General features: G+C 40.4%; 3 protein-coding genes and 1 long non-coding RNA gene across 4 annotated transcripts in view; 2 read left to right on the forward strand and 2 right to left on the reverse strand.

Moving 5' to 3' along the window:
* Window positions 1-15,394, reverse strand: part of LOC145480727 (uncharacterized) — a 317,856-nt gene that overhangs the window by 271,927 nt on the left and 30,535 nt on the right. The window lies entirely within an intron of this gene.
* On the forward strand, window positions 8-2,465 carry LOC145480700 (muscle-specific protein 20-like). The gene is made up of 2 exons (XM_081459006.1): window positions 8-151; window positions 847-2,465. Exons 1-2 carry the CDS (start codon window positions 14-16, stop codon window positions 1,042-1,044), a joined length of 336 nt encoding a protein of 111 aa, XP_081315132.1. The 5' UTR covers window positions 8-13; the 3' UTR covers window positions 1,045-2,465.
* LOC145480699 (transgelin-like) lies at window positions 2,361-10,840 on the forward strand. The gene is made up of 6 exons (XM_081459005.1): window positions 2,361-2,466; window positions 7,469-7,608; window positions 8,405-8,465; window positions 9,304-9,408; window positions 10,285-10,317; window positions 10,406-10,840. The coding sequence occupies exons 1-6, from the start codon at window positions 2,416-2,418 to the stop codon at window positions 10,601-10,603; spliced, it is 588 nt and encodes a 195-aa protein (XP_081315131.1). The 5' UTR covers window positions 2,361-2,415; the 3' UTR covers window positions 10,604-10,840.
* On the reverse strand, window positions 10,933-14,664 carry LOC145480701 (uncharacterized). The gene is made up of 3 exons (XR_014048533.1): window positions 14,102-14,664; window positions 12,786-12,869; window positions 10,933-11,902 (listed from the first exon to the last, which is right to left on the reverse strand). It is a non-coding gene; the product is annotated as an uncharacterized LOC145480701 (long non-coding RNA).

Raw genomic sequence — 15,394 nt, forward strand, 5'->3', positions numbered from 1 at the left:
TAGTTTTAGAAAAATGTTATATCCAAGGGGCATTTTCCATATATTAAATTTTACTAGTTTTCCATCTGTCAATCCTATCAGCCATGTTATTATACATGATCAGAATCGAAACACTGCGCCTCACGAATTCATCACTGAATCATATGGCAAGGTGAGTCTACTCTTCATGTTCATTTTACACAGTTGTGTACAGTATATGTGAACAGTGTTTGAAACTTTAGGTTATTAAGAGGCCAGTGGGAAAAAGTCTTATCTTGGATCTTTAAAGCTGATGCATGGTTAAGAATTATATTTTTGTGAAAGGGACAGTGAAATCAGATGGGTGTTTTAATGTAAGCGCAGCCAAGGGCAATCCTGTAAATTGAAAGTGATGGATTTGATTTATTTCCTGCTATCTCTTTACTTAACCACTCTATAATTATGATTACAACTTTGTTTGCACAAGGTGTGACTTAGAACAGTCCAGTTCGTTTCATGTACATGTCCTTTTTACAACCATCTTGGATTTCAATCAGTAATGGAACTATGTCTTAGTTTTAACTCAATGCAGACATCATCTTCTCAAAATATGATAAATAACTGGTGTCCTGGAAAGGTTAATTGCACTGTGATATAGCAAGTGTAAATTTCATTTAAAACTTTGTAATCACTGCAATAATGGCATTTTGTTTTTTATGTTATTGTTGTCACTGTTTTGTCATTTGCTGCTCTCAATAAAAATAATAATGATAATGATAATGATAATGATAATAGTAATTACATTAACTTAATTGACATAATTTTAGTGGGTGTTAAGTCTGTGAAGATCTTTATTAACACCAGAATATTTGTTTTTATCTAATTCAGGCTGGAGTTAAAGGGCTATCTGTCCCTTCCCTGGGTCCTAAGGAAGCTGAAGCACATGAGCGTGAATTCACTGAAGAACAGCTCAAGGCAGGCAAAAATGTGATTGGGCTGCAGATGGGCTCCAACAAAGGAGCCTCCCAGGCAGGAGACCATTATGGCCGTCCAAGGCAGATTGCAGGAGACACTGCTTATAACTAACAAACCAGCAGTAACAGACCAGCGGTGACAGACCATGAAATGAAACCATGAAATTACTCAACACTGATGGATATCAATATCTGTTTTTGATTGGTAGATATCATAACTAACACTTAAAGACCTATTGATGGTAACAATGGATTTAAAGAACAGGATATACACACAAAATTATTTTTGTTTATGTTAAAAATGCTGCTCGTAGTTTTTATAACCAAATCTTTGTGCAAATGGATGCATTTGTGTGTGAAATAAATTAAGTCAGTTTTATCACCATTTAATTACATGGACTGTTTCTGAAATTAATTAAATTAATGTTAAGTTTGTTCAAAATGGCATGTCACAGGGACGTGTTGTGTGAAAAGGACAAGACTGTACCTGTGCTACCGCTGAATCGCTTTTCATGTGAACAGCTTGTGATTTTGTGACAACAACATGTCCTTGCATGCAAGGTTTCCCTTGTGAGTAGCACCAAACTTTAGTGTGGTTGGATTTGGTTTGAGGGATAATTTGTAACGACGCTTAAATTACCAAGAGCAATAAATTGTTTATGAAATAACTCATTTCTCTCTTGTTATGCTGATGTACCAGTAAATTATCAGAACGTGCATGGAAAGAAACAGAGGGAATTTGTAAGGAGAATAAACAATATTGATCAGTTACCATGTTAAAATCAGCTAGTGACAGCTGAGTCTATCACTTGAATGGGACAGAAAAAAAGTGTTGTTAACAATGCCAGAGTTAACTTGCTCTGATGTCAACGAGCAATTTTGTTAAAATATTTTTTTTCTATATTATTTGCGTGATGGACTCGGTATTTACGAATTGTTTAAATCATGTTTAATGCAGGACATTTCTTCAATTTTTTGGCAAAGCCACATTTTTAGCAACAGGAATTAGGAGCGTGTTCTAAATTGGAATTAATTTACAGACTATGCGTCTGAGGTCAACTACGTAGCTAGGAAAATATGCTTCGAGAACAGTCGGTACTCAAGTTACTTAGAAGTGTTACAATTATTTGCTATTTTGTTATGTTACAATGTACTCGTGCCGAATAGAAATCGTGAAAAATTTGTGCGCCCCGAGACTACTGAACGCTCATGTTGTTCAATGGTGTTAATTTTTCCAAGCTATTTCTCTGAAAAAATGTTATGACCGGTGAGTAATAAGAAGGGGGCACAACTTTCGGAAATGTTTGAAATATACATGAAGATCATTGAGGCGTAGCGGCGTGACGTAAATGACGTCACTTGAAAATCAATTACCTTTCTTGGCAAAATATAAACCCTGCAGAATATTCTCTTTGAAGTTAATCCTCCCAGCACGTAACATTGCCGCTGCTCTGAAGCGCTGATTCAAAAAGAATACAACAGAATGGCTTCCCGACCCAAAGGTTTCGGAATGACTGCCGAGTTAGCACGTAAGGTTAGCTGGGGTTGAATTGTATTTGTGTGAATTTTACATGACTTGTGCAATATTCGTATTGAATGTTTTATTATTTAGCTCGAGTATAATGCCAGTTTGTAACGTTCACGACACTTCGAATAGTCCCACCATTATTAGGTCGAGCATTCTACTAGAGATTGTTAAAATTTGTTTCAAATCTGTCGAAAACCGTTTCATAGACTAGTTTACACCCTCTGCGGCTTATTGCTCGATTAAGTTTGGAGCGATCGAATATAATGGGTGCGGTGCTGCCAGTGCGGCGCTTTCGAAATATATTTCCACACTTGTGGTTAGATTCCGTTGTAGAATCGGGGGAAGCAATGCAAACTAGTACGAGTTGAGAAACTCCTTTAAAGTAGTGAAAGTCTTTGAAGCTACCAATGTCCTTCCACGTAACAATTTATCCGGTCTGCATCTTTAATATGAACGACGGGAGATCATTTGGGTTGCTTTGTTTTGCTATGGAAAAAAGTGACTGCGTAATTACGGCTTTCGTCTCTCGCAAGCTTTTTCTAACTTTCTCTAATGCTTGAAAATATATCAAGGTCTCGGTTATGGTCTTGATTTTCTTCAATTTTGAGTGCAAGCTCTTGTATTTTTGCTGGGAAAATTATGCATACTCGTTGTTACGTTTTTGCGTGACTGCCCGAAGTTCAAGTGTGTTAAAATCGCTTATTTTACTGTTAAAATTTAGCTGGCAACCGAAACACCGCGGCTATATTTTAACGATGTGACAATTTGTTCGAATTCTCTCGGCGACACAATGGGCTTTCTCTTCCATCGAAACTGCTTCAGATTTAAACCGGAATTACTCGGTAACCAACTTCTAAATATGGTAAATTGCAAACGTTCATTGAATTCCAGAGCGAACAAAAATGTCACAAATGTTATTTGACTAGCATTTAGCTTATTTTGAGACTTCTGGGCTGACAAGCAAACGAAAATTCACCCTTGGGCTAAAAAACTGATGCTTCCAGTAAAAGTGGAAACCTTTTTATGGTGGTTACGTCACACTGGTCATGAAATGTCACTTAAGCTGTCAAAAGACAAGGAGTCAAGTAAGAGGAAAGCTTTAAAGATTTGAAATCTTCTGAAATCTGAAGAAATTGGTGTAAATTACAAAGGTATATTCATTAAATTTAATAAAACTAAGGTTTTCCAAATAAAGCACTCTATTTCCCAAAGTAAGAGGCGCAAGGCTGAAAACAAAGGAAAAAAGGAAAAGGAAATTGCCTAAGGATTGCGCAGCTAAATGAGTAGGATGTGTTTTGTGTCTCCTTATTTATAAAAGACAGGAGCAGGACAGACAAGGGGCCGGGAGTCGGGAGATGAAGGTACGGGAAGTGGGAGGTTCTGACCCTCCTGTCCCCTCCCCCATGTTACTCTTATAAGTGTAAATATGAATCGGAATTACATGTAATATTTGCTCGAGATTGGTTTCGAATACAAAGCTGGTCTGATCCCTTTCTGTGCTTCATATATTATAAGTCTTAAAAGTGTAAGTACAAGGCAGACATTATTTCTCTTAACTTTATTCAGCTGTTATTTTTCAGCTGATGGTAAATTCCTTCTGTTAATGATTTAACATTAAAATTAAAATTGTATCAATGACAAAATTGTGTGCATCTTTCATGTTGAAATGGAGAGACTGGATGCTGTAGAAAATGAAAACAATTAACTTTTTGTTTTTGGTTGCTTATGTAACCATTTTTTATTTATATAATAAATAAAACAAAGAGTTCCAAGTTTAGGACTGACATAAGTGAAATATACTGGAGCAGGGTTAGAAACTAGAAGAGAAGAAAAACCTGATTTTCGTGGCTTTGAAAGTTTACAAGTGTTTTTTTCCTTATAGAAAATGAAGTGTTTTAGCAAAAACATTTACATGGTGGAATTACTATATAAATGCTAACCTGGACCTTGCCAAAATTCAACTGGTGTTCCTAAAATAACAAGTTGTTTAAACATGTATGTTTGGAATCATGTTTTCTCATTGCTACAACCACAAAATGAATCTATACACCAAGCACTTAATCTCAAATGACTTAAGTCTGATATGACAAACTAGCATATGCAAGACCTGCATCTTGTTACACTGAAATTTTACTACTGTTTTATCTGCCCTTACAGTAAAATGACCAGCCATTGCGAGGTTACCAAATACAGTGTAGGCCTGGTTTACTGAAAAATGTTGTGATATGTTAACATCACAGTTATGGTACAAATATGTCTGCCCACTGGCCTAATTGCTTTAAAGCGTAAATGTGATTTAGATCAGAATCAGTCATGTCATGAGTTGAAAAGTGGTGTATTTTTGATTCTGTAATCATAATTTACAGTGCAGGTGTAAAATATGGGGCAACCCTAAAAAAGCACAAGACTAACAACAGAAGTATTTCACTTCAGCAATGTCCAATAGATAAATAAAGGGAGAAAAAATTGTTTTGTTGTTGTAAGCATTCACTGAATTACAAAGGTAACAAAATTAAAGTTCTCACAAAACAAGTTTTCTCTGCTTTACTTCAACTGTAACTATGAAAAAAATATTGACTAGTTTTGAACAACCTCTAGCTATGCATGTGACTTGGTTGTTCAAACAAAAGGTGGGTAAAGCTATCCATTGGGTAAATCATTGTCCTTTCAGGGCTAGTGATTTTTTGGGTGGATAGAGTTACCCATAGCCTGGCAAGCAGGCTCCAGTGTCTCAGGGTTGATACACTTCAACCTGGCCCAGGTGGGGGCACAGTTCTTGTCTAGATCTGAGAAGACTGGTGGGTAGCACCATGACAACAAACTATAAAGTAAACATCACTAAGTCTTGTTTGCATGTGATGAGTTTCCTGGAGTCTTGTAGCATCTTTTAACCACATATGGTCCAATCCGTTTGTAAGCAAGGAGCAGACAGAAGTAAGTGTGCAACATTTCTATAAATTGTTTTAATATGATGGCAGACAAGAATATTTTACAAGTGGTGATTTGTAACAGTATCAGTGTGTAAATAGTGTTGATCTGGAATAAGTTGTATTTGTTGGGAAAAACATACTTACTTAGAATTGAGCCAGGTTGGCCTTTGGAATGACTGAGACCCTGTTCTCTGTGCAGACATTCATAGGTGGTGGAGCAAGGGGGTAGGGGGGGGGGGGGGACTGTAGCCTCCCCAAGCAAACATTTGAGGGGGTTGGCTCAGCCCCCCTGTAACGTTTTGGTGTAAAGGTTTTGCTTTGGAACTGATATAGACTGTGGCAAGCTTGGCCAGCAGCTTCACCTTGTAGGTACATGATGTAGTAAAAACTGTGCTGCCCTAAGTACGTCAGGTCACAAATATAAGAACTATTTGCAAAGCTCTCAACAAAACTCCTGTCACCAAAATGCTACTAAGAGAGGTCCTCAAATTGTTCAAGATTGTATTTCACATTACCTATGGCATCGTCGACTTCCGAACGCACATTTTCTGCCCTACGAAGACTAAAAACCTAGCTTAGAAGCACCATGAAGAAGGATCGTCCAAACAACTGCCTCCTCCTGCAGTGTCATAAGTCTGTTACGGACACATTGAACACTGCAGAGTTGGCACAAACGAACAACACAAAAGGCATTTTGGAAAAAATCAGTGGAAGTATGCCCTTGACTTAATTATGAGCCCCTCCCCCCTCCCCCGTCCCCTACCCACTGTTTTAAAGCTCTTCACCACCTATGACATTTGCTAACTTGTTCTTTATCTATTAGACATGAAGGCCAAATTTATACCTCCACCAAATTCACTTAAACAAAATGGCAATTACCTGCAAGCTTATTTTAGTTGCTCTCAGGTTGCTTAGAATCAAATTATGACACACATTAATTTACATTCTAACCCACTACAAATAACAGTTGCATGAATTTCAACAGGCGGGGAATCCTTGTTTCAAAACAGGAGAAGTTTGAGGTCCTTTTTTCTTGGCCTCTTAATTTTTACAGGCTAAAGCTGTAATTTCCACGTATTTGCAGCACTTGTCTTCTTTGAATTGTGGATTCTGTATTCCGTACTCCAGATTCCAGATTCTGGATTCTGGATTCTGGATTCCAAATTCCGGATTCCAGATTCCAATTATCGATCCGGAGTTGAGTGCACTAGCCATGAGACCAATAACCCATGTTTTAATTTATAAAAGTGCAGCTTTTAACACAAGCTTTCTTACAGGAAGTGTAATAATGAAAGATAGGGGTCACCAAGCTCATTTTTGAGTTATAAGCACTAATAACCCTCAGACATGCAAGCTAGCTCATATACCCCACTGTGGTACAAGGAGGAGTGGATGGAGCCCCTCCCCTGGGATTTCTTTGCATTAAGACACAGAGAAATAAATTTACATTGAGTGGAGAGCCCTGAGCTTGCTCACAAGATGACAACGTGTTATTGGCTATGAAGTCACTTGACCAACCATCTTGGATCCGCCTATTTTCTTAAAAATTCAACACCTTGTGGTGGGGGAGTCCAACCCCCCCCCCCACCCCCCAACCCCCTCCCTCTTCGCTTGTACGTCCGAGGGTTAAAGCTAAAATTAAGGTTGTGTGAAACAGGTCATACCATTGTCATGAAAATGATCAGAGCTTGTTCTGGCCTCTAATTACAATTTGGTCATTTGCTTGATGCCATAGACCTTATCACGGTTTTCGATGCCATCTCGACGGGTAGGCAAAGCGATCAGAAATTACAGTGTTTGTAGACTGTTTGTATGGGAATCCGATGGCAAATAACTTTGCGCAAAATCGGATTTTACACAATTTGTGAATCGCAATGCTAAAACACTAGGTGGAAGATTGTATTCACGAAGTTTGTGTAATCAAGCGACAACAGACTCTCTATCATCATGTTTGATTTATCAACGCAAGAGTCTTTTTGCGTGTTGTATTTGCCTAGAACCACACCTTTAAAAATACGGCTAATGACTAGAGTCTGTTGACATTGCCTTGAACAACACATCTCACTGTTTTCTTGTAGAAAGACGCCAAATACGATCCGGAATTGGATGCACAAATAAGAGGCTGGATCAATCAAGTTATTGGTGAACAAGTTCTTAAACCCGAACCGGATGCAAAAGATTTCCATGAGTCCCTGAAGGATGGAGTAATTTTAGTCAAGTATGTTAAAATGATTGGTCATTAAAATTTAACTGTGTTAGGCTGAATTTTGGCCGTCTCCCTTGGAAGAAGACGGTTGAGATAAGCGCATCTTTCAGGTTTACAATATTTGCCTCAGTAGTAGTAATACGTCTGCCCTGGTTTAGGTACAATAATTTCAGCAACTTGCATTAATATTGAAAGGGCATGGTACGACAATCGGCCACCAAAAATCTGAGTGGAACGTGGGTTTGAAAATGGAAATGTTTACAAGGAATGGATTGGCTCATTAACGTTTTTGTCATTACACGCAAAGAGCTGTCCGTTTTGCCGGTAGCTAGGTTTCACAGGCTCTTTAATAAAATATTGGCGTATTATTCAGGCTACATTGCCTGCATGAGAGCAGGCGCACATATGGGTGACACTCCCGAGCGGCGAAGCCGCGAGTGGGATCCGGAGTCGGCATCATTCGTCGGTCGCATGTCACACGAATGTGTTCCTGCTTCCAGGGATAACACTCTAAATGTCCGTCACTCCTTTCGCAGCAGTTTGTACTGGGTTGTTCCCTGGTGTTCAATGATAGCCCATATATGTGGGACGCAGGGGTGAGATATCTTGTTCACACTGCATATACACGCCCGTTATTCTGCATGAGATTCTAACTTTTCAACGGTTAGTGTGAACGTGGCTTGAGACTTCGTTTACCCCGGGGGCGGTGCGGAAAATACATATTGTATTGGACAGAGGGGGAGTTGACTCTGATTGAACTCTGCGTTCAAGCGATCTATTTTAACCTTTGTTTCTTCACATTGTGTAGTCTGGCCAATGCACTTGGAGGAAAGATCAAAGGAAACCAATCAAAAATGGCTTTCAAAATGGTAGGTACATTTGATGGATCGCTGGACTGTTTTCACTAGCCTGCGGGACAGTAAGTGTTGCGGGATACTTGATGGAGTTGAACGCGAATCAGGGGGCACGTGGTTACGAAGCCAATAGCCCACCCCCCCCCCCCCAAATATTCTCGACTCCAGAATCTCGTAATGCGCAGTAGGGAATGGCTCTGCGGGGGGGGGGGGGGGAGGGGGGAGGGGTGGTCGGGTATGTCCGCCAACTTAACGATCTGTTGTGTGTGTGAGTAGAGACTTCTATCTGTGAAGCAGTGTTATGCAGCACTCTGGTCTAGATTATCTTGTATTCTAATAAAAAGTTTTAAGAAATGCATTTTTTGCCTTTTTTCTTACACAACCTTCATGTATCCAACGTCAAAGCGCTTCTGCTGCGTCCAATGAATGGGCATTTTACGTAAGGGGACACGCGACAGGTGGACTTTGACCCAAGTGTTTCGTGTAGGCCATACAGGCTGGTCCCAAGGCGTTCTGAGGGGAGTCTGGGGTCTATCATGCAGTGACGTCTGCGAAGACGCTCTACGGCTACATTCCCACTAAGCAACAAGGAGCACTGTTACTTTTCCGACTTAGCATATAACTTAGCATTCATTTTGCCTTAACGGGTCGCTTGGAGCGTATTTATACTTCTAAGCGGACGCAGGCGACGATGCAGGCACTTTTGAAGTTTATTCTGAACAGTGCTCGATTGGGGACTGCGCAATCTGTTGTCGAACGTACGAACCTTCAGCTGACCACGTTTCCTTACATTTCAGTAGCTGACTGTTACTGCTCATCTTATTGTTTTGTTGCTTTCTTTCCAAAATTTCAGATGGAGAACATCGGAAAGTTTCTAGAATTCTGTGACTCTTTGGGAGTGCCCAAAACTGACGTGTTCCAGACTGTTGACTTATACGAAGGCCAGAACATCCCTCAGGTAAGTTGTTATGATTCTATTCATGGCACTCTTCTACTATTTAACTAATCATAACAATTACAATATCCTCAAATGTGAATGGTGCATAAACTGGTGTATTTTGCTCAAATTAATCTGCAAAGTCGTAATCGGACAGTGTAATCGGACAGTTGGCTGTAATCGGACACCTGTAATCAGACAGTTACATGATTTTAAGTCCTCTCCACTAAATCCATCAATAACAACATTGATTACAGTCTCTATAGTAACCAATTCAATAGACTGACTTTGTAAAATTGTGAAGGGTTAGTGACTGTTTTGAAAGAAACTTAACAGCCATTTCGCAAGCTATCCCCATATTCTTAATTGTGATATTTAAAAATGACCATTAAAAGCTATTTTTCAAATAGTGGGAAATTGTAATGGTTATGATTAATTGGTAACAGGACATCGGGTCGTCCAATTCGTATAGGTAATCATACGGTTTCAAGTTCAGTTTTGAATTAATTTGGACGAGTGAGTTTTTGAAAAACTCTCAAGTGCAAATTAATTCCAAACTGAACGGGAAAAACCGTGTGAAAAAATTCGCGTGGAGGAAGTGCCGGTAGATCTTTCTTGAAGGCATTTTTTTCGCATTCGGGAAAACTTTTTTCAAAGTTTCCGCACAAAATATTCGTCATCATTTTGAGACAGAAAAAAAACACACGAAGGATTGCTATAAATAAATGGATGCAATCTTCCAAAACCCCTTGGCCAAGAGGACTGAGATCAAGTTAGGTCGGTCCGACATACTTTCGGTTAGCTTTTACTCGGGTTATTTAACAATTCTTTACGTAAAAGCGAATTATTTAAGCTTCCTTTTAGCATTCTAATTTAATACCTATTTTTCTCTCACAGGTGATCAATGGATTACATGCTTTAGCCCGAAAGGTAAGCTCAAACTGTCATATTTTTTAGCTGTTCACTGTTTTGAGTGCTGATATCGGCCTTTGATCGATTTTTGTCTTTTGTTCAATAGGCATACTCGTCAGGCATGCCTGTACCTCAGCTGGGACCCAAAGAAGCCACGGCCAACAAACGCGAATTTACTGAGGAGCAGCTTAGGCAGGGTGAGCACGTGATCGGGCTTCAAATGGGGTCAAATAAAGGAGCCTCACAGGCAGGAGACCATTTTGGCCGTCCCAGGCAGGTGGCTGGTGCAAATGTGTACAAATGAGCTCCATATCGAACTCATGTTGAATTCACAACGCGGACTTGTGAGAGAGTACAACTTAAATTAGGAAATGAAGAGACTTCCACGTAAATTGCGAACACGATCGTTTCGCATAATCGTTGATTTTCTAGACTTGCTGAGAAACAGACGTCCTTTCGCGGTTCTATAAATTGTATCGAAGAAATAGTTTTGTAGCAGGTTGTAGTTTTAGACGAATAAACTCTTTGGCTTGTCACTGACTGTTTGAGGGAACGAGTTGTTAATTGATGTCTCGAGCTTCTCCGCTATGATTTGGAGGCAGCTTAATTGTCTAAATCCCCCAACCCTCCCCTTCCCCGCTCCCACCCCTATCAATCAACCACTGATGTCATATTTCCGTCTTTTTGGGCAAATCAAGAAATCAAACGGCGGGGAAAATGTTGATGTCTCCATTTGGTCGATACTTAACAGCGCTAAGTGAACAACTTGGCTTTTTCTCTGCAAGCTTTAAACGATTTGATGTCTTTTCTTCGTTACTGACATAACACTAGAAGTTATAGCAATGATTATACCAGCACTCCTCTCTGCTCTCGTACAGTAAGTTGGGTCCCGCACTTGACCAGCGGTTGGGAAGAGAGCGACCCAGAACCCCCTACTAGGACTTTAGGTTGAACTGCGCATGCCAACAGCTACCTTGCCAACTACGTGGCCATTCTCGTCCCCAGATCCTCCGTTTCTTTTGGTCACGTGGTCGACTCGTCAACGAGCACTGGGGATGAGAATGCTACGTAGCTAAATCGAGCTCCTTGGTAGAGTGAGAGTCCTTACCGTAAGCACATGCGCAGAACCCAGTGTATCTCTCCTTAAAGACTCGTCTTTTCAGAATCGTATTTCATTAATGGACTAATCGAAAACCCTCAATGACTTTAATATTTACTGAAGGGGACCTCATTGCTTTTGTTCTCATATTTAACTTTGTTGATCGACGAGCAAATGACGAAAAAAGGTGAATGCAAAATCAAAAGCAAGTTTATTTCAAGTATAAATTGCATTTGCTGGTCTTTCAGTGTTACTCAACGTCCACCCAATTATAACTTAAAGCTATATATAGTGAAATTGATTTTCTGCGCTTTTAAGCGGTCTGTCCACCTCATATAAAGTTGATTGTCACCGTGCATCTTCGCTCTATACGATATTTATTTCATTTCGGTCAACGCTTTTCTGAAAATCGTTCTTTTCCTGGGCCTGTTTCTGAACAACACGATCAAGGAGCGCGTCAATCCAGACCCGGGCCTTGTGTTCAAGCTCAGCTTCACTCTCTCCCTGAAAAATAATTACCGGAAAGACAGCTTTTTCTCGTGATCGGTATCAAGATGGCTCAGTAAACATGGTATGTTGCAATGAAGGTGAACCACTGCTAGCTGTTACCCTTAAAAACGTCGCTTGTTCCGAGCGGTGTTATTAGAGTCGTGTGTTAAGAGCTTGAGGCCAAAGAATATGCTCTAATCCACCAGAATAAACATACTTGTTTTTGAATTACTCAAGAGCAGGACTAACATTAGTAGCGACTCGGCTTTCGCGCGTTTTTTTGGGTTGCCTGTTTTTCCGCTTTTAATTAACATCAGTTGCATGTTTTACCGCGTTTCGGTCGGTCACCAGTTTTCCCGCGGTTGGCTCCTTTCTATTTTCCCCTTTATGATTTGTTCATTTCGAGTTATGATTGACTAGACGTCAAGATTGGGACTTCAGTTGAATTTTACCACCTACGACCATTATTCATATAGAATACCGCTGTGAAATAATATGATAGGGAGCTTGTGCAACGACGACGCCGAGCCGAGAACGACGCCTTGGCCTTGAAAAATGAATTTATATTTTACCAGCGAAATTCGCAATTGTCTAGATCTGTTCAGTACGCCGATGGCTCTAAAAACGTGCTCAGGCTAAATATGCAATCACGGCGTTCAATTCCAAATGGAAATACGAAAAATTAGTCGTCGTCGTTCGCGTTCCTCAGGCTACGCAGAACTTGATCATTTCACGTTCTTGTTTTGCAGTGGACGGTAAAGTACTGTACATAGCTTTACAACGCACGTGCACAGCTATTGCTTTACTCATTAAACCTTTTGTTTGGTGACGTTCTTGTTGCCGTCGTCGTCGTGGTTTGCTTAAGCTCCCTATTACTTCAATGAGGTGATACAATTACCTCCTTGTCACTTTTGTGGCTTGAAGACGTAAACACCAACAAACAAGCTATTGTAAAGAACACTGTGACAGACAGATTGAGAATCTACAAATAAATAAAAGAAACTGTCAAAGTAAACACAAAACTAACAAGGTGCGTTTCTTTGGGACGATCTGAACCAGGATCAATAATCCAGGATCACTCTGATCATAGTGCATCAAAGGAAGCGATGAATCCACTTTCAACAAGAATTTGCCGATTTCGCTGAAGCACCATGATCCAAGTGATCTTGAATCATAGATCCTAATCTGAATCATTCCAAATTAAAGAACGCAACGAACCCTTTATTCTTTCAAATGGCATAGCATAACACATGAGACTACAATTACTCCAAGTTGAACAAATGCGTTTGAGGTGGACAAGGGAGATTTTTGCACTGGTACATAAGAGTCCCTTACCCCTCCCGCGAAAACAGGTGTTCTTGCAAATAGCCCGAGGAAAGCCTGAATTTCAGCTATCTCCTCGAGTCACACACTGCTAAAAATGATAAAGACTTCTTCTCAGCAGCGAGCGAGACGAGGAGACGGGTGAGGGCTACCCTGGGGAAATATTTAGCCAGTTTTTAAATACGCCAATTAAAACTTTTGGGATTTTCTCGTTATGAGGGTTAACTTAAGGTTTAGAAAAGTTCTGGGAATCTTACAGAAACAGTCTGCGAATCGTTACTATTAAGTATGATCAAGCAATCGCTCGCTACTATTCTATAAACATCAGAAAGAGAAACTAAACACTCATTTCTTCATGCTGTTTTCTCCATTGCTTTGTTGGAACGTAGAAAGCAGAAGCACTCAGACGACCTTAAAGGTTATATGAGCTGAGGTGTGATTAAGACCAACATGACCAAACGAATATAACCAACTGATTTCTTTAGAATTAGGGCCACTTCTGACTTGACTAGTTGCTGATGATATAAGAAAGTTGGTATTTTAAAAATCAAACAGTGAATTAACTTCAGTTCCACCCACTGTCTGCAAAAGTAACGGGTTCTTGTCTTTTGCCAGTTGGCGTGTGAAAAGCAGGCGGGTTTTCTCATTCGTTGGCGTGAAAAACCCGCTGCTTTCAGAGATTGTTCTCTTCCTAGCACTAAACAATTGAAACCCGTTAACATTTCCATTACTCCATTTCGTTTTCAGAGGTACTTTTAAGAACGTATCCTTAATTGAGATTTCTTCACTGCTATCCCATGCCTGTCTACGACGGGCGCTGTTTCGACATTGAAAGTAGAATTCGATCTGCTTAAGATGGGAATTAGTGGTTTATAAGAACAAGCAATGTACCTTTCCTTGATTCTCTGTTGCCATGATGTTCTCTTTTGGTGTCTTGTCACGAAACTACACACAAGAACGATTTCACTGTTCAACACCACTTCAGATAAGTGACAACAAGAAACTACCTGTACAGCCTCGTCCTCAGTCGCCCGTGTTGCACTTCGTCGTTGATCTGTGCGGCGAGAAACAGGGAACCTGGGGCTTGGCGACGAAGCGGGGAGTAAGTGCTTGCCAATTGACCCTTCCCCTCCCCCTTGGACTTCAGTATTTACTTGCATTGGCTCTGAAAAGCCCCATTGAGGGACTGATCAATAAAGATATGTATTTTATTTAGTTTAGAGCTCAAGTTCAACCCCATTCTCCCCGCTCCAAAGGAGCGGCGATTGGGGAAGAGGTAGTGATTTCTAGTATTAGGCCCACACAGGAGCATATCATTGGTTCCTTTGATCAGTGTGCCATGATCCGAGTGATCTTGGATTAATTATTGTTCTTGATCCAGGTCGTCCTAAAGATACGGATGTGGTTAGTTTCGCTTTTACTTTAACAGTTTCTTTTATTATAGATTCTGTCTTAACCAGCCAGTCTGTCACATTCTTTCTTAATAATTTCTTGTTTGTTGGTATTTACGTCTTCAAGCCACAAAAGTGACAAGCAGGTAACTGTATCGCCTGGTATTATTATTTCACGGCGGTATTCTAATGAACAGTGGTCGTACCACAGGCGGCCCAGACGTTGAATACGATTAATACGTGACATTATGCTGTTGGCGATTGCGTTACAATTTTCGACGTTTATAAGACAATGTATGAGAATGCTTCGAAAATTACTCTAAATGCTACGTGTAGAAAATAATTTGAATAAAATGGCTTACCCTGTGTTTGCATTGCGTTATTTTGATGTCTCTGGGTTCCTGGAGGTGGTTTAGAGCCATTTAGGCGAGTTTTACTTTCTGGCGGTTTGCTTCCCCTAAAGAGAAACGAAAGGCGGACGACCCATTGGCCCGACGGCCCGCACTCAAAGCTCCGTAAATTCCACAAAAATGGTCTAATCTCGTCAAAATTGCCTCACGGCAGCCATCGATAACTCTTCTTCCCATTCGCTTTCTCCCAAGGTTCCAAAGTTTATCTTAACTGCCCGAGAATCGCTGGTTTTCAAGCTCTTGCTTTCCATTTCTGCTCCGTCTCGATCCGTAACCGATTATCTTGGGCACAGAATTTGAATTTCTAGCTTAACGACCTCGCCATCGTGACAAAGTCGCCTCCAACCGTCGAGAGGCACGGGGCATTGGTCAGTTACTCGTTG

This window comes from Orbicella franksi, chromosome 3, assembly GCF_964199315.1.
Source record: "Orbicella franksi chromosome 3, jaOrbFran1.1, whole genome shotgun sequence".
Taxonomy (NCBI): Eukaryota; Metazoa; Cnidaria; class Anthozoa; order Scleractinia; family Merulinidae; genus Orbicella; species Orbicella franksi.

Bases quoted from the DNA above. Each gene is read 5' to 3' on its own strand.
- LOC145480700 (XM_081459006.1), top strand. From the start codon at position 14: ATGTTATATCCAAGGGGCATTTTCCATATATTAAATTTTACTAGTTTT. The intron at 152-846 runs GTGAGTCTACTC...TATCTAATTCAG, and splicing joins TCACTGAATCATATGGCAAG to GCTGGAGTTAAAGGGCTATC.
- LOC145480699 (XM_081459005.1), top strand. From the start codon at position 2,416: ATGGCTTCCCGACCCAAAGGTTTCGGAATGACTGCCGAGTTAGCACGT. The intron at 2,467-7,468 runs GTTAGCTGGGGT...GTTTTCTTGTAG, and splicing joins CTGCCGAGTTAGCACGTAAG to AAAGACGCCAAATACGATCC. The intron at 10,318-10,405 runs GTAAGCTCAAAC...TTTGTTCAATAG, and splicing joins TACATGCTTTAGCCCGAAAG to GCATACTCGTCAGGCATGCC.